Source organism: Heterodontus francisci, chromosome 33, assembly GCF_036365525.1.
Source record: "Heterodontus francisci isolate sHetFra1 chromosome 33, sHetFra1.hap1, whole genome shotgun sequence".
Lineage (NCBI taxonomy): Eukaryota > Metazoa > Chordata > Chondrichthyes > Heterodontiformes > Heterodontidae > Heterodontus > Heterodontus francisci.
In genome coordinates this window covers 45958947-45984961 of record NC_090403.1, presented here as the reverse complement: position 1 = coordinate 45984961, position 26015 = coordinate 45958947, and the positions used below count along the sequence as shown (strand labels likewise).

The following is a 26015-nucleotide window of genomic DNA, read 5'->3' as shown; positions in this document are numbered from 1 at the left end:
AGTAGATTGATTTCTGGGAACGAGAGGGCTGCCCTACAAGAAGTTGAGTAGAATGGGCCTATGTTCTCTGCGGTTTAGAAGAACGAGAGATGATCTAATTGAAACGTATAAAACCTTTGGGGGGGCTCAACAGGATAGATGCTGAGAAGCTGTTTCTGCTGACTAGAGAGAATAGAACTAGAGGTCATAATCTCCGAATAAGGGATTGGCCATTTAGGACCGAGATGAGAAAATTCTTCCTCGGATTGTAAATCTTTAGAATTCTTTACCCCAAACAGTAATGAATGCTCAGTTGTTGAGTGTATTCAAGATAAAGATCAATAGATTTTTAGATACTAAGGGAATCAACGGGATCCGGGGATAGGGTGGGAAAGTGGAGTTGAGGTAGATCAACCTTGATCTTATTGAATAGCGGAGCATGCTCAAAAGACCCCTGTTCCTATTTCTTATGTTCTAGACAGGTTTGAACTATGGTTTGATGGTGTTGTTCACACCAAGTTGAAGCTGACCATCACAAGGACTGTCAGACACATGGCACAGTAATATCAAATTAATCAGTGGCAGCTTAGCTCAATGGTCACACTCTCACCTGAATCAGAAGTAGCTGAGATCACACCTCACTGCAGGACTCAAAAGAAAATATTCTTGATCACCATTTCATTGTAGCAGTGATGCATTCTCTCACATGAGATATTACAACATGTCTGCATGTGCAGACAAGATCCCACAGCACATTTTTTAAAGAGCAGACGTCCTGGTCAACATTATTCCCTCAACCACCACTAAAACAAACAATCTGGCAATTGATTGTTTGTTGAAGACTTTGCTGTACAAACGGAAACACCATCCTACAAAACAGTCATTACACTTCAAAAGTAAGTCATCAGCTCTCCAGTATTTTGGGATGCCCAAGGACATGAAAGACATAAAAAGACAAGATAATCTTTCTAATTGTTACTTTCAAGAAAGCCAACATAAAAAAAGGGTAGGGGTGGGAGAACTGCCATTATGATTTCAACTTTGTCACCAAAGATGGGAGTTGCTCTTGATACAAGCTCACACCAAACTTTAAATATATTCCGGATACTAAACATAAAATGGTTCTATGTGGATATGATGTGAGTTTTCTCAAGGAAAGTAACAGGAGTATAGAAGTTACCTGCCATGTTTATTTGTGCATCCACCAAAACAGAAGTTACAACATTCAAACTGGAGGGTTTTTTAAAAAAAAAAGACTTGAACTACACAGAAATTTTCCTGAAAGGCTTGCCTATACCCTTCCTTTCAGGACTCGTGCGTTCATAATCTGAAAGGTGATAGTGCTGGGTGAAAAAAAAAGTCTCATTTAGCATCCAGTGATGCATCAACCATAGGTTGGGCATAGCACGATTCAGAACAATTCACAGCATTCCCTCAAAACATCTCAGTCCAGTCCACTACCGATGGGATTTTCCATTCCCCTTCTCTACCACTATTGTCTATCTATTGTCCCCCGCTCTCTCTCTCTCTCATTGTTGACTCTTGAGGTGTCTTGTGAATTTAGATCTACTGGATTCTGAGCCATTTAAAATTTCACTTAAAGAGCCATTAACTGTGAAAAATGGAAAATTCCTCTTGTGCTCAGCTAGATGCAAACAGGTCCCAATAGTGAAAGGACATGGTTTTTTGCAGTTTGTACTATTCCTCAATCAGCCATTTTCTCTCTCTCGCTGGGCTGAATCTCAACACAGATTCCGAGTGAAAGGGCAGTATACAGCACATTGTGAGAACAAAGATATTTACATCTTCCGCTTAACCCATTTTCCAGCCCAGGTCCCAGCATTTAGAAGAAAGGACAGTGATCTGTCACAATGAATTAGTCAATTCTCCCCCAGGCGATACGGAATGTTGGCATAGGTTTAACAAGTTGACAAAAGGGATACCGTTTCCTTAATATGTTGTCTTAGTCAATGTGTTAGGCAGGAATTATCTGGGAAAAACACAAATAACCGATTCTCGGAAAGCAGAGCTGTTTGCAACATCTTTACGTAACACAAACTTTTTTTTAAAAAAAGGTGCGAGATTGCTGTACAAGATCTCAAATCTTTCTGTACACAGTCAAATCTGCATAATGGACGAAAACAGACCAAACTCTCTGTCCGAATTCAACAGACAAATACAGGAAAAATAATTGATTTTCACTTCGATGAGAGAAGCGAAAGTATAAAGGCAAGAGACGAGACTATTCAGTTATTGATATAGCGACGATCAATTATAAACATCAATATAAACACTAAATGAGAGCCATCAGGCAGGTGGTTCTTCGGAAAACCCACAGAGCTCTCTGCCGGTCAACTCTCTGCTGGCTTGCAGTACAGTTTGTAACTCGGCAGTATGCAAGTCACATGTTTGTCCAAAGCTTCTATTTGCGGCATGTTCGATGTGGCGTCTGTTTCTTCTGTATGTCTATCCTGCACCTGCTCCGCTCATCCAACCACGGTAACTCGAAGTTCCTGCAGAAGAGGAGAGGTAAGTCGCAGATGGTTTTACTTTGGGATTACACTGGTCATCCTTTCAAATGGAATTTATTTCCTCTCAAGAAGAGGTGCTCATTTTCAGACTACTTATTGTACCTTGTAGAATGTGATGCCACTACATCTCCTGTGATGGTCCCAGATCACCTATACCAGCCCCAATCACCAATGTTACAGGAAGGGATGACTGGACCCAGGTGATTTAATACAGGATGAGGGGGAAATGTATGGAGAATATAATTTGTATATCTTAAGAATGGTTTTTAATTGTTAATGGTATTTGGTTGGTTCATCCTTTAAGTGTTTAATTACAAAGTAGTAAGAGAAAGCAACTAGAAAATCTCACATGCTCAAAATAATTACTTCCATGCACAAAAACAGATGTAAATGAATGAGGCCATTTGGCCCATCTATCTCAATCCAGAAAGAACCTTCATTTTTCCTGTGGCAACATTCAACTGTTTCTTAAATGATTCAAGGGTTATTTTGGGGCATCCACTGCTCTACTTGCCAGTCCACTCCATACATTGATCACTGTGTGAAGAATTTCCTGGATACATCAGTTTTAACGTGGCTTTTTATTAGTTTGAACCTGTACCCTATTGCCAATCAGTTTAATTTGTATTTTATATTTAGCTTTTGTATATTATTCACCATCTTCAAAGTTGGCTCATTGGCTGAACAGCAAAATTTCCCAGTATTTTATTATGATGATCCCCAACATGAGGGGGTTACATTTCCTGGCTCTCCTTTGTACTTTCACTTTTGATAAAAACAATAAAGTGATCATTTGTAAAATGGATTTGGGCATTCCCAATGCAACTTTTAGTGAATGTAGTCCCACAGCACAAAATAGCATTAATTGCCAGTCTCATTCGTAGACCCATTTGATGGCTGCAGCAAGAACTGAAAACATTTTCATTGTGGTGCAGTAGGGGGTGTTTTGTTGAGGTTGGGACTGGGCGGCAGGGGGGAGCTGAAGTAGAGAGAGCTTTATAATTTTCATCATGATCGTAAAAATACATATTAAAAAGTCCAACGCATAAACAACTCATTAATGATACATTAAAGCACATACAGAAATAAATCAGTCATTTTATTGCACGCCAATGAAAAACTTACTGTTGTGATAACTTAGGTAGAGGTCTCCCAAAAGCCACCACGGGTAGAAATGGGGTAATTACCAGAGATTCCACTACAGAGTAAGGAGAAAACAATTATTTAATGTTGCACACTGAAATATTAAGAACCACTTTTAAAGTTTAAACTTGTTGGAGGTCACATGTGGTTTTACCAAGGCTTTGTTCCCTAGAACTGGAACTGAGTGTCCCATTTGTGAAGTTTTTCTCTCCAACACATCCAGAAGTTGATATCTATTACTGTTTAGAACTCTCAGTATTTAAGCCTACCATCATCTGGTTCAGGGAAAAAGGACAGGATTTCTGGCTCCAATTCCTGAATTCCTTTCTTTTTATACATCCGCAGTTGTAAACGTTGCAGTAGCCTTTGTTCCCTGATCCGCTGAATATCCCACCTGGGGGGAAAAAAAACACAATATATAGGTTACCAGAAACCATCAGAACGGCACACGATTCCACTTGAAGTGGTTTTACAATATGCTGCAACTCCTAGTGCTATGGAACTTGTCCCATTTACACTGCAGGGTAAATTCCACACCACCAGCCCCAGAAAACAATTGCACAGGTAACAACTGCACAGAGACTACAGGCCTCTATTGTTGCCCATAGTCAAGAGAAATTAATGGTAGTCAGTGCTGCCACGGCCCTTTATTTACATTAACTGCTGCCCTGGGGGAACAATCCAGGAAAGGTATTTCCTCAGCAGCAATTACATTATAGCATTATCAAAATCCAGGCTATAAGCAGCAGTGCTGAAATACTAAATAAAAAACTCTCAAACAATAGTTAAGTGGGCTAACCAGATCATACTCATAAAATTAACTTTCACTTTTCTCACACTAGTGAACCTCAAACCTGTTTTTCTTTTGCAGTACTGAAGTCTTCAAAATCCACTTAAATAAGATTAAAAATGGATGTACAGATGAATTGAGGGTGCAAATTCATATCAATGTAATGAAAAAGACTTAAGTGGCAATTTTTTTTAATTATCCCAAATATCACCAATATTTTTTTTGATATGACAAGTGGCAAATAGGTCATATGTGAACACACTGGATTCAAAATCCCTTAAAGTGTGTGGAAATAACCTTCTCTAGAAACTGAAATACCTTCCATATTTCTGTGGTAAGTAGGACATTAGAATTAGGGCTTTCCCTTATCCCCGGTGGACAAGTGTACTAGTTCTCAGCCAAGCCTCCAGACTGAGTGTCTCACAATTGAAAAGTGTTCCATGTCAGTAGAATAGGAAGATAACTGCCCGAGAGAAAATAGGTATCACCCCTGCCTCTTAAAGCACACTTGATTTGATTGCGAGAGAATAGCACTTAATGTCTGGGATGTGCAGACCTGTCCATCGTGTTTTCCTGATTAAATGCCAGCATAGATGTAGAAAGGCAGAAATAATAATTAGGGACAACAAGGTTTTAAGCTCCATTCCCCCAAAAAAGTATTTTATTGCAGGTGAAATTCCTCTCAACGACAGAAGAACACCTACCTTTCTCCAAATAACCTGATAAAATATAATTTTCAGAAATCACATGTTTCAAAGTTGCAACCATTGAAATTACATTAGAAGGAAAGTAGGTATTTTCTCACTTTCTTGATCAAGTCGATTTCACCCCACAGTCTTTAGAGTCATACAGCATAGAAACAGGCCCTTCGGCCCACCGCGTCCATAATGCTTATCTATACTAATCCCACCTGCCTGCATTAATTCCATATCCCTCTATGCCTTACTCATTCAAGTACCTGTCCAGATGCTACTGTTCCTGCCTCCACCATCTCCTCTGGCAGCTCATTCCAGATACCCACTATTCTTTGTGTGAAAAATTTACCCTTTTGATCCCCTTTAAACCTCCTCCCTCTCACCTTAAATCTATGCCCTCTAGTTTTAGTCACCCCTACCACAGGAAACAGACTCTGGCTATCTACCCTATCTATGCATCTCATAATTTTATATACCTCTATCATGTCCCCTCTCAGCCTCCTTCGCTCTAGGGAAAACAGCCTATGCAATCTCTCTTTATAACTAAAGCCCTCCAAACCAGGCAACAACCTTGTGAATCTTTTCTGCACCCTCTCTAGCTTAATCACATCTTTCCTATAGTGCGGCGACCAGAACTGCACACTGTACTCCAAATGCGGCCTAACCAACGTTATGTACAACCGTAACATAACGTCCCAACTCTTGTACTCAATGCCTTGGCCGATGAAGGCAAGCATGCCATACACCTTCTTCACCACCCTGTCTACCTGTGTTGCCACTTTCAGGGAACTATGTACTTGCACCCCTAGGTCTCTCTGCTCAACAACACTCCCCAGGGCCCTGCCATTCACTGTATTTGTCCTGCCCTGGTTTAACTTCCCAAAATGCATCACTTCACACTTGTCTGCGTGAAATTCCATTTGCCAATCCTTTGCCCACTTTCCCAGTTGATCTATATCCTGTTGTAACCTTAGGCAACCTTCTTCACTGTCCACTATACCACCAATTTTGGTGTCATCTGCAAACTTACTAATCATGCCCCCTACATTCTCATCCAAGTCATTAATATATATGACAAACAACAGAGGGCCCAGCACCTATCCCTGCGGCACACCACTGGTCACCGGCCTCCAATCTGAAAAATAACCCTCCACTACCACCCTCTGCCTCCCATCACCAAGCCAATTTTGTATCCAATTGGCTAGCTCACCCTAGATCCCATGTGTTCAAACCTTCCGGACCAGCCTACCATGCGGCACCTTGTCAAAAGCCTTGCTAAAGTCCAAGTAGACGACGTCCACCGCCCTGCACTCGTCAATCCTCTTGGTCACCTCCTCAAAAAACTTAATCAAATTCGTGAGACATGATTTCCCACGCACAAAACCATGCTGACTATCCCTAATCAGACCTTGCCTTTCCAAATGCGTATAAATCCTGTCTCTCAGAGTCCCTTCCAATAACTTTCCCACCACTGATGTAAGGCTCACCGGTCTGAAGTTCCCTGGCTTATCCTTGCTGCCCTTCTTAAATAAAGGCACAACATTAGCTATCCTCCAGTCTTCAGGTACCTCACCCGTCGCTTACGATGATACAAACATCTCTGCCAGGACCCCAGCAATCTCCTCCCTTGCTTCCCAGGATACACCTCGTCAGGCCCTGGGGATTTATCCACCTTAATGCGCTTCAAAACCTCCAACAGCTCCTCCTTTGTAATGTTGATACGCTCCAGGATATCGGTGTTCCCTCCCTTGACCTCACTAGCTTCCATGACCTTCTCCACGGTAACAGACGAGAAGTATTCATTTAAGACCTCGCCCATTTCCCGTGACTCCACACATAGATTACCACACTGACCCTTAAGGGGACCTACTCTCTCCCTAGCTACCCTTTTACTCTTAATATACTTATAGAATCTTTTAGGATTCTCCTTTATCTTATCTGCCAGGGAAATCTCATGGCCCCTTTTTGCACTCTTAATTTCCTTCTTAAGTGTACTCCTACATCCCTTATACTCCTCGAGGGACTCACTTGATCCCAGCTGCCTATACCTGACATATGCCTCCTTCTTTGTCCTGACCAGACTCTCAAAATCCCTCATCAACCAAGGTTCCCTAAACTTGCCAGCCTTGCCCTTCAATCTAAAGGAACATGCCAGCCCTGAACTCTTCCTATCTCACTTTTAAAAGCCTCCCACTTGCCAGACACCCCTTTACCTGTAAACAGCCTCTCCCATTCAACTTTTGAGAGTTCCTGTCTGATGCCATCGAAATTAGCCATCCCCCAATTTAGGACTTCAACTTGAAGACCAGTCCTATCCTTTTCCATAACTATCTTGAAGCTAATAGTTATGGTCACTGGTCCCGAAGTGCTCCCCCACTGACCACTTGCCCAGCCTCATTTCCTAAGAGGAGGTCGAGTGAAGCCCCTTCTCTAGTAGGGCCATCCACATACTGCTTCAGAAAACTATTCTGGACACTTAACAAATTCTTCTCCATCTGATCCCTTAGCACTAAGGCAGTCGCAGTCAATATTAGGGAAGTTAAAATCACCTACTATTACAACCCTATAATTCCTGCACCTATCTGTGATTTCCCTACGTATATGCTTCTCCAATTCCCTCTAACTAATGGGGGGGCCTACAGTATAATCCCATCAAAGTGATCACCCCTTTCTTATTTCTAAGTTCTACCCATATGGCCTCATTGGACGTTCCCCCCGGGATATCCTCCCTAAGTACTGCTGTGATGTCCTCCCTAATCAATAATGCAACTCCCCCTCCTCTCTTACCTCCACCTCTGTCACGCCGGAAGCATCTGTACCCTGGAAATTTGAGCTGCCAGTCCTGCCCATCCCTCAACCGCGTTTCCGTAATAGCTATATCACAATCCCACGTACCGATCCATACTCTGAGTTCATCTGCCTTACCTGTAAGGCTTCTTGCATGAAAGTAAATGCAGTTTAGCCTACTAGACCTCCCTGTCCTGCCCCTGCCCGGCCTGTCTATTGGCTTGCTTTAACCTCTACATTTGCCTCAACCATCTTATCAGAGAGACTACTACTTTGGGTCCCACCCCTCTGCCAGACTAGTTTAAACCCTCCTGAGTAGTACTAGCAAACCTCCCCACAAGGATATTGGTCCCCTTCCAGTTCAGATGCACCCCGTCCCTCTTGTACAGGTCTCCTCTGCACCAGAAGAGATCCCAATGGTCCAAGTAGCTGAAGCCCTCCCGCCTACACCAGCTCTTCAGCCACGCATTCATTTGCCTTATCCTCCTATTCCAACCCTCTTTATCCTATAGCTTCAGGGAAAACTGGTGAACATGGTGGAGAACGGCAAGGCTTGAGCTCCAGTGTACTATTTCAATACACGTGGCCAAGTTTGTGACAAACCGCATTTAAAATTCCAGTTCACTGGATATAGCTAGTCAATCTCTTTAACCTAGCTGCATCAGCCTGGTGATTATTGAATTAGTTATTCAATTAGTGAATAACTGGTAAAAACATTAGCTGGTCCTAAAATCAGCATGGTTCATTTTATCATTTAAAGTACAAAGTTCTCAGGTACCTTTTCAAATGTCAATTACCTTTTCCTTCTTTTCTCATCAAGCTCAAGTTTTGCATGTCGCTTCGCAAACGCACAGTCATCTAAATTCTAAAATAAATAAAAGTTAGTGAACAACTTCACTTTTAAAGCACTAAAGATATTGCCAGATTTCCACACAATTCACAGTTGAATCAGCCTGTAATTGTGGCAGGCAAGATGATTGTCGACAAACTGTTTATGGGTTTATGGATGTTCCCTGTAGCCTCGGGCTGGGGCGGTGGGTGGGGGGTTGTAAAACGAAGAAGGGGAAAAGAATCAAGTAAGAAGAACATCTCCAGGAAAAGTGTTACTATAAGCAATTCACACTTACATCACTTGTGTGGAAACAGACATTTACAAAAAAGTGAAACCAGTGGTCTTTATGCATTTAATTACAATACCAAGAACAATTAAAATCTGCCATCCCCATCATATTTGGGTGCACATGCACACAGAGAAATGTCACAAATATTTCCATTCCAGGACTGACCAGAATTTATTCATGCTTTTAACATTTGTGATTTCTCTGGTCAGTCTCACTAAGATAACCACAACACGCTGGTAATCAAATCATTTCTTCTAACATTCAACTTCTTGTGGATATTTAAGTCACCAAGTTTCTCCAATAACGTGCAGTTTTTCTAAAATAATACATACTCAGTAAGGCTACCATGCAAAAATATCTGGACGTCAACAGTTCCACTTCAACTTGTTGAACTGAAATAGCAAGAAATTAATTTTAGAAGAATTAATATTAAGTTAGCTGGTCTCATCTGGACATTCCAGTTCCTGACTTCTCTACAGTAACCCCTAAAGAAAATGGACATATGGGGACATCGGGTAATGACAGAACTGTGATAGCCATCGGGCATCCATCATCAAGTTTTACAAATTAAGCAGCAGACACTTTGGGTAAGGAAAGCAAGCACTGTCTGTGCAAATGTACCCCAATGATTGATTCAGTGACTTCAGAAAAGAGGGGAGAACATTGGGGAAAAAAAGCATCTGTAGATAGCAATAGAACTGAAAGTGATATTTGCAACTGAGAAGTAAATCGGACTCTGGAAACCATTGAAGTTGTCACCGCAAGAATGCTACACGTGTATGGCAGCACTAAAAAAAAAAGAGAACTGACTGTTTTGAAGAGTCTGCAAAGGAATTTAGTTAGGTTAAGTGAGTGGGCAAAACTGTGGCAGATGGAGTATAATGTGGGAAAATATGAACTTGTCCATTTCGGCAGGAAAAGTAGAAAAGCAGTATATTATTTGAATGGAGACTGCAGAACTCTACTGTAGAGTGATCTAGGTGTACTGGTCCATGAATCACAAAAAATTAGAATGCAGGTACAGCAAGTGTTTAGGAAGGCAAATGGAATGTTGGTGTTTATTGCAAGAGGAATTGAATATAAAAGTAGAGAAATGTTGCTACAGCTGTGCAGGACCTTAGTTAGACCGCATCTGGAGTAGTGTGTACAGTTTTGGTCTCCTTACTTAAGAAAGGATATAACTGCATTAGCAGTTCAGAGAAGGTTCACTCGACTGATCCCTGGGATGAAGCAGTTATCTTATGAGGAAAGGTTGAGCAGGTTGGGCCTATACCCATTGAAGTTTAGAAGAATGGAAGGTGATCTTATTGAAACATACAAGATCCTGAGGGGACTTGACTGGGTGAATATGGAGAGGATGTTTCCCCTTGTGGGGGAGTCTAGAACTAAAGGGACAGTTTAAAAATTAGGGGTCTCCCATTTAAGACTGAGATGAGGAGAATTTTTTCTCTGAGGGTAGCAAGTCTGGGGAATTCTCATCCCAGAGAGCAGTGGAAGCTGGGTCACTGAATATATTCAAGGTTGAGTTAGACAGATTTTTGATTGCCTCCCTTAACTTTGACTCCCTTGTCAGACAGGAAAGTGGAGTTGAGGCCACAATCAGATCAGCCATGATTTTATCAAATGGCACAGCAGGCTTAAGGGACCAAATGGCTTACTCCTGCTCCTAATTTTTGCGTTCTTGTGAAGAATTTTATAATGACAAAATGCATCCTGCTAAAATGCAGTTAAGTTACTCAGTCACTTAACTAATTGTGAAACATCAGTACTTTCAGAGCGTGCTCACATCCCATTTTCACCTGCTACACTGGATACTATATTCTGTGGAGATGTTTCAGCTGATAAAGGAAGCAAAACAAGGGCCCAGAACTTGCTGTTGAAATTAACACTAGAAAAATCAATGAACAAAATAAGCAGATAGTTCAATGAAGGTACTGCATGCCTTTAGTGCAAACGTGTGATCTGGATACTTCCTGCACTATTAGGAACATCTAATAGTTGTTTCTAAAACTGGCTTTTTAAACAGTAACCGCCCAAGGCAATCTAAAAACTGCTCCAGTGAGGTAATCTATCCTCTTCACCCTTTTAAAAGAAAATGTGCAGGGCTATGCAGCTCATCTTCAAGCCAAATGATGTTTTTCTTGCTGTAACTTTGATCCAAATGATTTGGTGATACACTGATCCTCACAATGGAAAAGCATGCCCTGTGATGCCAACTGATGTTTTCTATCATGAGTTGTGGAAAAGTAACAAAATATCTGAAGCATCTTTAAGTTCCTATGAAGCACTGCAGTTTTGTAAAGCATATACAGTGTGTGGACGGAAAACAGCACTTGAATTTTCAACGTCAGCACACAAGCAGCCTAAGCCTATATAATAATAAAAGCAAAATACTGCAGATGCTGGAAATCGGAAATAAAAAGAAATGCTGGAAGTACTCAGCAGGTCTGGCAGCATCTGTGGAGAGAGAAGCAGAGTTAACATTTCAGGTCAGTGACCCTTCATCAGAACAGTTCTGATGAAGAGACACTGACCCGAAACGTTAACTCTGCTTCTCTCTCCACAGATGCTGCCAGACCTGCTGAGTACTTCCAGCATTGCTTGTTTTTATTTCAGCCTAAACCTATCACTGATGTCCACTGTACCACCTCTGGAAGAATGCAGAGCCACATTTACTATTCAAGGGCTCTTCATACTTTCAAATCATTTGTTGACTATGTATTTGCTAAAAACATCAAAACTTACATGCCTGGGTTAAATGATTTTAAAATAATTAGATACAGTAACATTTAACAACATTTGAAAGCAGTCTTAGATCCCTTTCACTGGAAAATGGTAATATGTTTCTTTTGGCGTTGCTGTAACCAGTGAGAAATGAGACTTTCAGAAGGGGACTGCATCAGTGTTCATGATGGCAGACATTTTACCTCAAGGATATTCTTTGTGTCATGTTGTAATGTTGCAGCAGCAGATTCCTGCCACTAGAGGTTATCCTAGTTATCTGTGGAAATAGAATTCCTTCGCTGCCAGGCAACCAATTCTGTTGCACTGCAACATTACACCAGTATCATGGATCTGAAAATTGTTCACTGGTAATCCCAGTAATCAAATCAGAAGTAGTAAAGCAATGGACTCCATTTTCATTAAATAATGTGACTTCAATCTGTGCAAATATGATACAGTGCAGGACAACTCAAATGATGAATTTCATGTATTTTATGGTGAAAATGTACAGTCATTTTATGTTACAACCAGTTGAAGACAGAAAAAAAAATGAAAGCCGACTCAGTGCTCAAAGAGTTAAGGACTCTGCACCAGCGGTAGCCAGCTATCTTCCCAACAGTGACAGTGCCTGCTTCCCATCAGATGGCTACTGGTTGATGCAATTGATAAACCAAGACTGCTGACAGTCAGCTCCATCTGCCATAGCCACCAATATTGTGGAGTGTCTATATTTTAATCCCCTCAATCAAACAGAGCAGCAACCTTTTTTTTAAAAAAATCATTGCAATTATGAAGGAGGAAGAGAATGAAAAGGTACTAGAACAAGCCTGGCTGTTATTCCACTTGTTAACAGCAATCAACTAGCAGTCATACAGCCTATTTCACATACCAAAATGTCCCACAGTTCTTTACATTGTGTGGTTGGGGGGTGATGGGGGAGAAAGCAGTGGACACCAAGCAGTAAGAGGAAGTGATCATGATTAAAGATGCAAGTACTGAGGAAGCTTAAAGTTGGGGAGGGAGGTAGCACACAATGGGTGTTTGGTAGTAACTATAAGAATGCACAAGCATGCACAAATATTCAATAGTAAGTTTCTGCCGAAAATGAATTTTATACTTTTCCAGGTTTCAACAATTACCTTTCTTATTTCAAAAACTCGAGTTTTCAATTAAATTCAACCACATTTGGTCAGAAAGTATCATAAAGGGATACTTATTTCAAACCCTTACAGAAGTAGAAAAAAAAAACAACTATTGCTACTAACTGTAGGTTCTGCTCTCCTTCAGCTGTATATCTGAAGGCACTGCCTCACAAACTCAGGCCATCTTTATATTTAATAACGATTAATTGTTACACCTTTCCTATTCACTAAGGTCACCACACAACCCACATTTTCAATAAAGTGGCCTGGATGCGGTGGCCATACTCAGTCATATGGACGATTTGGTCAATCAGTTTGGGTGGGGCAGGTAGCGAGGACATACCATGCGCACCCCAGGGTGCAATTACCAACCAGAGCTGGATCCTGTTTATCTAAAACAATTCATCACGTGAAAGTGCTCGAGGTGAAATAGAAAATCATTCTGGAAAGCAACAAAAAAAAAAGACAAGACACCATTAAATGCTCCCACATTTTGTTGCTATACCTCAATTATTTCATCAGGTTGCAGGTCTCTGAGGGGCTCTGCCGAGTGTTCTTTCCAGGACGGAACTACAAAGAAACAAGATTTAATGAAAGAAAAAGACCAGGTTTAAATCTCTGCTTTGAAACACTTTACTGCAGGGTTCAGTCAAGCTTACTCGCAGCCAGTACTGCTAATACTGTACAGAGTGGGACCTATTACCCATTATTCAAACTACAATACTTCTTGCTTTTGATCATACCTCTAAACCACACACTAAGGGACACAGCCTACAAAAATTAGGAATGCTGGTGAGTGTCATCTTGTGCCTCAGTTTTCATATCCCTGTAGCACAGTAACCCACCTCTTACTCTGTCAGCCCACTCAAAAAATATTTTAGCATTTTGTTTCATTGGCATAAAAATTTAAAACTCCAAGAATCATAAACAAGGCAGAAATATACTACCTATTTGCTCCAGCCTAACACAGCAAGCTCTCAAATTCAAAAAGAGCTTTGTAGGATTCCCTGTGCCACAATTCAGATTTTAATAAAAGTCTGCTCTGGTCAATCATTAAAAATGCACTGGCAGATGAAGGCTGGTGAGCATCACTCTATTGGTGTGCACGAGCACGGATGAATGAAGCGCTGCCTTTCCCAACAGCAGGAAATAAATTGGCTTCCTGCTGGTGCTGCTTTGAAAATTGAGCTGTTGGGTAAATAGGCCAATTTCTTGATGCAATGTTGAAGTGGCATCAAATACTTTACTGCCTTCGTGGCTGTGAAATTTGCAGTTCAGCACTTCCTTCCCCACCTCCCCAGAAAGACAATGTTATTGATTCTGTAGTTTTAACACAGCAGCATGGTTGTTGGAATAGTCCCATCTCCCTAATATTCTCTTAAACTTCTGTTCCCCAGGCAGAATGGGCCTGAATCCGGGGTTTACCAGTGCATTTTGCACAGGTAGAGCAAACGTTTTTTTAAAAATCGATGTCAGCTCACCCAGTAGCTCAGTGCGTTTATCTACGCAAGTATATGAGCAACTCATAGCAGCAAGGTTGTAAGCTCAAACCTTCAGTCTTGCTGAAATTAGATGATCATAACCAGGACAACATCTGCCCTTAGTAATCTAGGTTTGGGAGTCAGGGGAAAAAGTGATTTTAAAAAGCCAGAGTTGCCATTTTTGGTAGCTACTCAGTGACCCCATGCACCAAAGGTGCCTGTGAAAGCTGAGGGATGATAGAACTGAACTCGGCCACACAGTCTCACTAGACAGCCTACTGACAATCACTGTGTCCCATTTTTGAACAATACGCTGAAGTTCTCATATGTGTAATAGATCATTTAGACAAGATACCAAAAGCTAATTGGTGCTCATGGTAGTCTATCACAGAATAGTTTCAAGAACTTCAGGAGACACACGAAGAGGGCGGGGGGGGGGGGGGGGTGCGGAGAACTAAAAATCATGGAAAATTAGGTTCTACCAAATGATCTGTGACACCCGAGCTATACCCATCATCTCTGCATCTTTAAGCAGAAGACTAAAGACCTCTGCTACAATCTATTAAATCACACAATAAAGATAGTGGTAGAACGAGAGGTCATCTCTATCATACTGCACCTATTAATGTGGACGATTGACATATTCTCATAATACAATTAGATTGACAAACCACACCAAAAAACAAACCTGAACCGTTTCTCACCTTTCAGTTCCGTAACCAGTCTGCCAACAAACAAAAGCAACTACTTAAAGACTTGGACTTTTCCCCTCATTATCAGGCCATTTACTGAAGATACTAAGGCCGCTAGATTATCATGCTCTTTATACTAACTTGCTACAGTTTCTTCCTTCTTGGGTGAAGGTTCTCGTAGAGGAGAGGGTGGCCGCTGATGCCACCGACACAGGTACATCTCAGTGGTACAGAGGTATGGCTCCTCTTCTATGTCATTAGAAATTGGCTGATCTTTGCTGGTGGGTAGACCTGGAGTCTTTAATGTGGTTGAAGGTTTGTAGACTCCCTCAGTCTGAGATTTGGATTTCTCTGGAGTTTCTTTACTTCGCAGTTCTCGTTTTGAAACTTTGTCAGGTAAAGGGCTGCTCGAGGCCTGTCGGAGTGGAGAGGATTTGGCCAGTTTTGTCCGCACTCTTGAGAATTCAGCTGCAAGTTTTTTCACTGGTGCTTTTCTTTCTGTTGTTCCTAGTGCAGATTTCCTGAGTTCAATCAAAAGCCATAAATAGTATAGTTTTTAGAAAATTACTGGCCAAGATCTACACTAAACATAATTCTATAACCAGGACAGCCAGACACTTGTATTTTGCAGTAATTGCTGAGAAAGAGATAGAAGCTTCTATTCGCATAAAAATGTCTATTATAGCAATTATTCTGTATTTTATTTTAGGAAATGGCTTTGCTGGGTAGTGCAGTACACTGTAACATGTGCCACACATTCAAGGGAGAACGGTGATTCTTCACCTCAGCCTGATCATATATAGTACACTCCCTAGGACTTAAATTGTGTGTATCTGGAAGAGGAGAGAAGGAGGCGAGAAAGCATTAGTACAAGGGTTGTTTTGAACTGCAAGTGGTAAAATGAGGGTGTGGGGGATTTGTAGCTTTGTTTAAAGATGATTTCTATTTTACAGTGTAGGACCTCCTGCAAGAATCACATTACCTGCATTCGTAACCTTGACCTAGTAGTCCTGCAGATAAGATTCTTATTCCCCACTGTCTCAGATCAGATGCTGAATTTCTGGCACCTGGTGAAATTCTATTCCACCAACCACACAGCTCTGCTGTTGAGTGGGATACTCTACCTAAAGAAAGGAGTGGGATCAATGTGGGTTTTTTCCCCCCTTGACCCACTTTTATCTTTCCACAAACATCATGGGCAGCCAGCACAGGAGAGAGGGAAGAGCAGCTGCACGAAGTAACAAGCTCAAACAAAAATATTCCTCATATTCTGTGCCTGATTAAAAACTGAGAAATGACAAGTGGAGAGAAAAATCCATGAAAACCAGCATCTCAAACCCTCCCTGCTGAGTAAAGAGCTGGACTCACTAGTTGGTGCACAAACAGGATTAGGAATGCCAGATTTCTAGGATCCAGGAAAGACTATTCAATCCAAAAAGCTATCCTTTTTTGACCCACCTACTTAAATTCTCAGCATTCCTTTCAATTCCCTCTCTCATCACAAGTACACCCAACTCCTACTTCACCCTAAAAGATTAGAGGAATCCTTAACTGAAATGGATGCATAGGAATAAGTTACGATAACATAAATTGTCTAAATATAGTCTAAAGCGAGCTGGCTTTAAAGAAAATACACCATAAATTATTCCATTGCCATGGTGACCAGGATAGCTCTTTTAATAAGTGCTGTATTTTTGCAATGTCGAACCACCAGTTATAAGGGATCAGACATCTTACATTTCAGTTTGAGTGTTATTTTCAATTTTTTTAAAAAAACTTTTGTAATGCATTTTCTTTCTTGTAATCCGTAATCCAACATTTGCCAAATTTGATTGATGGGGCTGGGAAGCGGGGGAAGGAATACTGCCATTTTCCACAAAATCCATACCGCCTTTAGTAAAACTACTAAACTAAACTCGAGAGTCTGTCTATGAAGTACTGAGTACCTTTTGTATCCCTTCCCAGAGTGCGTTTCCGTTCGGTTGCTCGGCGCCTGAACAAGAGGCTGTTCAGGGGTGATCTGTTGATGCTCTGGCTGGATTTTCTCCAGTTCGGTTGCATTCTTCTCCTCAGTCCCATCCACAGTTTGTACAAATCGGTGCTTGTCCTTTTCATTCTCTTTTTTCACCAACTGCATCCTCCTTTCCATGCGCTCAAGACGAGCCAGAAGCTATATAAAAAAAATTGAAGACCTGAAGTGTCTTGTATTTTAAAATAGGTGTTTCCAATATTACAAGACAATCTCCAGTGGAATTGCACATAGGTAGTTAAAACCAAGCATGGTCTTCAGGTGAAGCAGAGTTACAGGGCAGGAGATAATTCAACCAGAGTTTCAGATGTAATTTAGCCCCATTTTAAAGTCATACATTCTGTCCTTATTTTCATATTTTTGGTAGAAACTCCTATATCCACATTTATAACTGAAATTACCTATGTAAATATATTATGCTGCATTTACACCCTCCTGCCAGTAGTGCTGCTGTAGTGCCTTCGGTGGCAGGAAGGTGTAAACACAGTAGGACAAATTTACATTGACAGTTTTCATTATAAATTTAAAATGCATAAACTAACAGGAAAATCATTCAGACATAATACACATTTACAACCACAATAACAAAAAAGTCGTCAATACTGGAAATTCTGATAATAGGTCACGTCTGAAATATTAATTTTTCCTGTATATTTTCAGCATTTTCTGTTTTAGTTCAGATTTCCAGTATTATTTTTAATCTATAGTGAAATAATAAATGTAATGGTTGAAACATTACATGAAGATTGAGATACAATATGGCTGTTAATCACCTTCCCCCATTGATTATAGTACAACATGATCTTTTTCAAATTTGTAAAACTAGCATACTACAATCAGCTGCAAGTATCGTAATGTCTCGCGCCACTTGCGATTAGCTATTTCATGGGCATGATGATTGAAAAGCATACAAACCATTGTTAAACATTGAAGTCCCAAGATAAACTGAATGTTTGCAGCTGGGGACTGATTAGGTGCGTTCTTGAGGTAGTGAAAGTGCAGTGCACAGCTTTTTATTTGCTCATTTTTAAACCCTGAAGGAAATCGGTTTTGCCAGCTCATATAAAACCTGTAAATATAATGCTGCAGGTTTATTGTGGTCAGCTTTAGAAAAGTAAATAAGTTCAAAATATTACAGAACATCTATTCAACTATTTCCTTTGACTCAAGACACTATTTTCCACAGGATAAGTGCTCTGCTCCACAACAAACGTCCTTCGCATCGCCATCAAAATAAACACATTTCACCGGTGATGTCGAGTCTGTAACTGATCAACTTTCCCAGTGGGATGTTTTCCAAATGTGACTTTTTTATAATAAGCAATGATTATCTAGGATATTCTTGCTGGGAATAAGATTAAGGTACATAACTAACACCTACATTCATTTAATGGCCTTTCTAAAGTTTATTTTTGCATTCAGCAACTCGAGAGCCGAGAGATGGTACACATTTGATTTCTGGTGCTATTGCTTGCGTCAACCTAAATTTCAAAGTTAGTGGTACTTTTGAGCTGTGGTCGGTTTTTACTCAGAACTGGATTGAGACAGTTGTATAAAAAGAATTTCAAGACCCTCGCAGAAAAAATGACTTTCATCCTATCAAGCTGGGTTGAAGAAGAACGCAGGTTTTCAAGGTTAATATTTAAACCAACCTTGTTACTCCGTGCCCCCTTCCATTTTATCTCCGCTCAAATTGAAAAATGAAGGGATATTCAACACCCTAATGAAGGCAGAAGTAACCCACTTTTCCAGTAAGATACACAATTTTAAGAAAAATCCTAATGGTCATATGAATCATGATAATGCAACATTTCTTACTTTAATTCCTCCCCCCCAAAATACATTCTACAATACGTCTTAACTTCTGTTTCAAATTTTAAAAAGCTGATGTTCGATGCAAGCTCACTGCAACATCCTCATTAAGAATAAGCACTACAGTACTTAGTACAGGAGAAGTTTCAAACCTACACAGAGGACTAATAAAAGGCTTTTACATTAGCCAGAATGCCTTTCTTTCTAGCAGAATTGCTGAGTTTCTCAGGATTTGGGATTAATAATTTACCATTGGCAATGTAAAAAAAATTGCTAACCAAATAGAGAACATCCACAATTGACATTTTTGTATGTTAAGCAGGTCCCTAAGGCACTGTTTGCAGAGACTGCTGGAATCTAACTGAAATGAAACCAAAAACGGTTTGAGCACAAGGTGCTGATTTGAAAGAAAAGTGTTATACAACCAATGTTGCAACATTTTAATAGCAAGATTTATTTTTTTATAAATGACAAATTTGCCAAAATAAACTTACCAGTGAACACATTAGCATTGTAATAAATTACATAGATGGCAGCACAATGTACTTCTGCCCATATTTATTACTTAGATATAAACTGTCTAAGTTTGGTGCTTTACACCACTCCAAATAGATACTCGATTGCAAAATAAACAATGCAACCAAAAAGTCCCCCATATTTATTGATGTCTGGGACACAAACCATTTTCTATCATTCAATTCTCAAACAGAACAGTTGAAGCAAACATACTTGTACATATGAGGCATCTCTGTAAATGGCAAAAATACTGAAGAGCACCATGGGCAGTGCTAATTAAGACCTATACAGGGAAACATATGCAGAAATGTAGCATCTGAAGCCGCCCTTTCATCTGGTTTTAAAGAAAGAAAGAAAGAAATGGAGCTCTCTTTCCCAAAGACTTTGAATTATAGGCCAGGCAGGAAGGCAGAGAGCGAGCCAAAAATGTCATCATTCCGCGACCAACTAGCCGTCCAGCTTGTCGCTCGCCCACCCCAGCCATGCCCCCGAGCAGCTTGGGAAATGTAGTCAACTATGACATCACACCCCCAGATACCAATGACTGGTTCGGATCCACAGACTACATCTCCCAGCGAGCCCCGCGGCGCTTCGCCAGCCGCCATTTTAACAGCCTCTAAGATGGTTCCCGAAGCCCCGGCACATAACGCCCGTCATTGTTATCATTAGGCATTTTAATGCGCTTCCGCCATTTTATTTTCCTCACCGTCTCTTTCTCGGCCTTCAGCTCGTCGATCTCCCTCTCCTTAAGCTGGAGCTGCTGCTGTTGCTGTTCGATCAGGTCGAGCTGCAGGAGGACGATCTGCTTGAGGCGAGCGCTCTGACTGGGGCCCGGGCCCTGCGGCGGCTGCAGCTGTTGCTGCTTCTTCACCTTCCCCCAGTGTACAGTCTCCACACTAGGCACCGGCGTACTGTCTTCCCCAGGCCCGCGGCCCACACCTCCTCCGCCGCCACCACCACCTCCGCCGGCGGGGACAGCCGCTCCTCGGCCCCAGGACGCCCGGCTCCCTTTGCCCGCTTTAGCGTCGCCACCGTTCATCTTGCGGCTGCCTTTGGTCGGAGCGTCCCCGCCGGATCCCAGGGCCTCGTCGCCCACTTCTCCACCCCCTCCGCCGTCGAGCTCCTTTGTCCCCGCCGTCGAGTAGTCCGCCGCCCGCTTCTCGGCCTCCGCCACCCCGCCCGGCTGCTTCAGCAGGCCCGGCTTCATTGTCATGGCCCGCCGGGGTGTGCGCCGGCTTCGACCCGGGCCTGGCAGTGGCTGGGTCCCGGCCCGGCGGGCGGCTTGTCCCCGTTTCCTTCGGCGGCCGATTTCCCCTCAGAGGCTCGGAGCCTCTCCCGGGACTCTGTTTGATTCCCGGGGCGGAGTCGCCCCGCGCTGCGGCCAGCTGCTTTTATTCTGTGTCTTTTTTTTATTATGGTTATTCATTCATGTCTGTGCTTGTCCTGGCCCGACCTGGCCCCGGTGTCTCCTCCTTCCCAACCCCCCCACCCCCGCTTCCCTTCGCTCTACCTCCCAGTTTGTTTTCCCCTCAGCCTCGGCTCAGGGAGCCGCCAGGCAGCGCGCATGCGCCGGCTCACGCACGGTCACGTGGGAGGAAGCAGCACACATTCAGACGGCCGCTTGCTGCAGTCTCCCACTGGGATAAACCACTCGCTTCCCCTATGCTGCAGTCTCCCACTGGGATAAACCACTCGCTTCCCCTATGCTGCAGTCTCCCACTGGGATAAACCACTCGCTTCCCCCATGCTGCAGTCTCCCACTGGGATAAACCACTCGCTTCCCCCATGCTGCAGTCTCCCACTGGGATAAACCACTCGCTGCCCCCATGCTGCAGTCTCCCACTGGGATAAACCACTCGCTTCCCCTATGCTGCAGTCTCCCACTGGGATAGACCACTCGCTGCCCCCATGCTGCAGTCTCCCACTGGGATAAACCACTCGCTTCCCCTATGCTGCAGTCTCCCACCGGGATAAACCACTCGCTTCCCCTATGCTGCAGTCTCCCACCGGGATAGACCACTCGCTGCCCCCATGCTGCAGTCTCCCACTGGGATAAACCACTCGCTGCCCCCATGCTGCAGTCTCCCACTGGGATAAACCACTCGCTTCCCCTATGCTGCAGTCTCCCACTGGGATAGACCACTCGCTGCCCCCATGCTGCAGTCTCCCACTGGGATAAACCACTCGCTTCCCCTATGCTGCAGTCTCCCACCGGGATAAACCACTCGCTTCCCCTATGCTGCAGTCTCCCACCGGGATAGACCACTCGCTGCCCCCATGCTGCAGTCTCCCACTGGGATAAACCACTCGCTGCCCCCATGCTGCAGTCTCCCACTGGGATAAACCACTCGCTTCCCCTATGCTGCAGTCTCCCACCGGGATAGACCACTCGCTGCCCCCATGCTGCAGTCTCCCACCGGGATAAACCACTCGCTTCTCCTATGCTGCAGTCTCCCACTGGGATAAACCACTCGCTTCCCCTATACTGCAGTCTCCCACTGGGATAAACCACTCGCTTCCCCTATGCTGCAGTCTCCCACTGGGATAAACCACTCGCTTCCCCTATGCTGCAGTCTCCCACTGGGATAAACCACTCGCTTCCCCTATGCTGCAGTCTCCCACTGGGATAAACCACTCGCTGCCCCCATGCTGCAGTCTCCCACTGGGATAAACCACTCGCTTCCCCTATGCTGCAGTCTCCCACTGGGATAAACCACTCGCTTCCCCTATGCTGCAGTCTCCCACTGGGATAAACCACTCGCTGCCCACATGCTGCAGTCTCCCACTGGGATAAACCACTCGCTTCCCCTATGCTGCAGTCTCCCACTGGGATAGACCACTCGCTGCCCCCATGCTGCAGTCTCCCACTGGGATAAACCACTCGCTTCCCCTATGCTGCAGTCTCTCACCGGGATAAACCACTCGCTTCCCCTATGCTGCAGTCTCCCACTGGGATAAACCACTCGCTGCCCCCATGCTGCAGTCTCCCACTGGGATAAACCACTCGCTTCCCCTATGCTGCAGTCTCCCACCGGGATAGACCACTCGCTGCCCCCATGCTGCAGTCTCCCACCGGGATAAACCACTCGCTTCTCCTATGCTGCAGTCTCCCACTGGGATAAACCACTCGCTTCCCCTATACTGCAGTCTCCCACTGGGATAAACCACTCGCTTCCCCTATGCTGCAGTCTCCCACTGGGATAAACCACTCGCTTCCCCTATGCTGCAGTCTCCCACTGGGATAAACCACTCGCTTCCCCTATGCTGCAGTCTCCCACTGGGATAAACCACTCGCTGCCCCCATGCTGCAGTCTCCCACTGGGATAAACCACTCGCTTCCCCTATGCTGCAGTCTCCCACTGGGATAAACCACTCGCTTCCCCTATGCTGCAGTCTCCCACTGGGATAAACCACTCGCTGCCCACATGCTGCAGTCTCCCACTGGGATAAACCACTCGCTTCCCCTATGCTGCAGTCTCCCACTGGGATAAACCACTCGCTTCCCCTATGCTGCAGTCTCCCACTGGGGTAGACCACTCGCTGCCCCCATGCTGCAGTCTCCCACTGGGATAAACCACTCGCTTCCCCTATGCTGCAGTCTCCCACTGGGATAGACCACTCGCTGCCCCCATGCTGCAGTCTCCCACTGGGATAAACCACTCGCTTCCCCTATGCTGCAGTCTCCCACTGGGATAAACCACTCGCTTCCCCTATGCTGCAGTCTCCCACTGGGATAAACCACTCGCTGCCCCCATGCTGCAGTCTCCCACTGGGATAAACCACTCGCTGCCCCCATGCTGCAGTCTCCCACTGGGATAAACCACTCGCTTCCCCTATGCTGCAGTCTCCCACCGGGATAGACCACTCGCTGCCCCCATGCTGCAGTCTCCCACCGGGATAAACCACTCGCTTCTCCTATGCTGCAGTCTCCCACTGGGATAAACCACTCGCTTCCCCTATGCTGCAGTCTCCCACTGGGATAAACCACTCGCTTCCCCTATGCTGCAGTCTCCCACTGGGATAGACCACTCGCTGCCCCCATGCTGCAGTCTCCCACTGGGATAAACCACTCGCTTCCCCTATGCTGCAGTCTCCCACTGGGATAGACCACTCGCTGCCCCCATGCTGCAGTCTCCCACTGGGATAAACCACTCGCTGCCCCCATGCTGCAGTCTCCCACTGGGATAAACCACTCGCTGCCCCCATGCTGCAGTCTCCCACTGGGATAAACCACTCGCTGCCCCCATGCTGCAGTCTCCCACTGGGATAAACCACTCGCTTCCCCCATGCTGCAGTCTCCCACTGGGATAGACCACTCGCTGCCCCCATGCTGCAGTCTCCTACTGAGATTGACTCCTCACTGCCCCCATGCTGCAGTCACACTGAGATAGACCACTCACTGCTCCTTGCTGCAGTCTCTCACTGGGATAGACCACTCACTGCCCCCATACTGCAGTCTCCCACTGAGATTGACTCCTCACTGCCCCCATGCTGCAGTCTCACATTAAGATACCCACTCACTGCCCCCATGCTGCAATCTCCCACTGAGATACCTGCTCACTACCCCAATGCTGCATTTTCTCACTGAGGTCTCCACTCACTGCCCTTGCTGCAGTCTCACATTGAGATATACCGCTCACTGCCCCTTGCTCCAGTCTCCCACTGAGATACCCACTCATTGTCCCCATGCTGCAGCCTCCCATTGAGATACAGCACTCACTGCCTCCATGCTGCAGTCACACTGAGATACCCAGTCAGTGCCCCTTGCTGCAGTCTCCAACTGAGATATACTACTCACTGCCCCATGCTGCAGTGCCACACTGAGATATCCACTCACTGCCCCTTGCTGCAGTCTCACACTGATACCCCTGCACTGCACCTTGCTGCATTCTCCCACTGAGGTCCCCACTCACTGCCCCTTGCTGTAATCTCCCCCTGAGATACCCACTCACTGCTGCTTGCTGCAGTTTCCCACTGAGATATACCACTCACTGCCCTTGCTGCAGTCTCCCACTGAGGTCCCCACTCGCTGCCCCTTGCTGTAATCTCCCCCTGAGATACCCACTCACTGCTCCTTGCTGCAGTCTCCCACTGAGATATACCACTCATTCCCCTTGCTGCAGTCTCACATTGAGGTACCCACTCACTGGAGATAAGAATCTTTTTCTTTCAGAGGGCTGTTAGTTTGTGGCATTCTCTTCCCCAGATAGCAGTGGAGGCAGATTCATTGAATATTTTTAGGCTGAGTTAGATAGATTCTTGATTGACAAAGGAGTTGAGCGTTATAGCAGGTAGACAGGAAAGTAGAATTGAGGTCACAATCAGATTAGCCATGATCTTATCAAATAGCAGAGCAGGCTCGATAGGCCAAATGGCCTACTCCTGCTCTTAATTTGTATGTACGTATGCTCCTTGCTGCAGTCTGACACAGAGCTCCATTCACTGCCCTTGCTGTATTCTGAGGCTGCTCAATTCAGTCACTGCCCTGCTTGCAGTCTGAGGCTGATATATTCAATAACTGCCCTCAATGCAGTCTGAAGCTGATGCATTAAGTCTGCCCTTACTGCAAGTCTGAGACTGCTTTATTTAGTTACTGCCCTTGCTGTAGTCTGAGACTAATGCTTTCACTCACTGCCCTTGCTGCTTTCTGAGGCTCTGCGTTCAGTCATACAGAATCACAGAAATCATAGAATTGTTACAGCGCAGAAGGAGGCCATTCAGCCCATCGTGTCTGCTCCGATACAGTCTGAGGCTGATGCATTCAGTCACAGTCAGGTTGATTTGCAGCTACTATCCCAATCTGTTGCTTTCCCCAAAACGTTTATAGTCTGCGCTACTCTGCTGCTAACACTTGGGCGCAATCATTCTCCTTATCCATATGGTGATGCTTCGCAACATCATTGACAAACATGAGATCAGCTTCATTTTCTATGGCAATGACACCCAACTGTTCCACTCTTCCATAACCACATTCATGCTGCCTCTCCACCATTGAATCCTGCCTAAGGCATCTTGGAGCAGGAGGTGATTCATGGAAGGGAGGAGCAGAATAGAAAGGTTGTAGTTATTGGGGATTCAGTAATTAGGGGGATAGACAGCATCCTCTGCCATCACGATCGACTTTCCCAAAGCATGTGTTGACTAACTGGTGCCAGGGTCTAAAAGCAGCTGGAAATGAACCTGGAGGGAAGGGAAAGAACTGGTTGTTGTTTTCACACAAAAGGATATTATAAGGCTGGAACTCTTTTCCCCTAAAAAGCTGTGGATACGTAAATTGGAGCTTTCAAAACTGATTTAGATTGTTAGGTGTCTATATATGGAGTTGTGATGCAGATCAGCCATAATCTAACTGAATGGCAGAGCAGGCCCAAGTGACTGAATTGACCTATTTCTGTTCATAATATTCCTAAGCAGAAATTTCAATGTTGGCAAGACCAAGCTTTCCTATTTAACACCCACCACCAACTTTGCCCTTTAGGCAGTGTTCCATGTCCCTCCTAAATGCTTGCTCAGGCTGAACCCATTCTCTTCTACTGCCTCAAGGTTATACTTAAACAGTCACTTTTTCAGCTT

At 44.1% G+C, this 26015-nt stretch overlaps 1 protein-coding gene across 4 annotated transcripts; it reads right to left on the bottom strand.

The window, feature by feature from the left end:
- Positions 1 to 1149: 1149 nt before the first annotated feature.
- Positions 1150 to 20951, bottom strand: msl1a (MSL complex subunit 1a). 4 transcript variants are annotated; one of them, XM_068013467.1, is made up of 9 exons: positions 20149 to 20233; positions 18030 to 18183; positions 17032 to 17255; positions 15227 to 15606; positions 13418 to 13482; positions 8723 to 8790; positions 3923 to 4047; positions 3636 to 3708; positions 1150 to 2492 (listed from the first exon to the last, which is right to left on the bottom strand). In XM_068013467.1, the coding sequence occupies exons 2-9, from the start codon at positions 18174 to 18176 to the stop codon at positions 2402 to 2404; spliced, it is 1173 nt and encodes a 390-aa protein (XP_067869568.1). In that variant the 5' UTR covers positions 18177 to 18183; positions 20149 to 20233; the 3' UTR covers positions 1150 to 2401. The 4 variants fall into 4 exon arrangements, with proteins under 4 accessions (XP_067869568.1, XP_067869567.1, XP_067869566.1 ...); XM_068013466.1 differs by lacking the exon at positions 20149 to 20233 and adding an exon at positions 19656 to 20104; XM_068013465.1 differs by lacking the exon at positions 18030 to 18183 and having other exon boundaries at positions 20149 to 20951.
- Positions 20952 to 26015: the final 5064 nt, after the last annotated feature.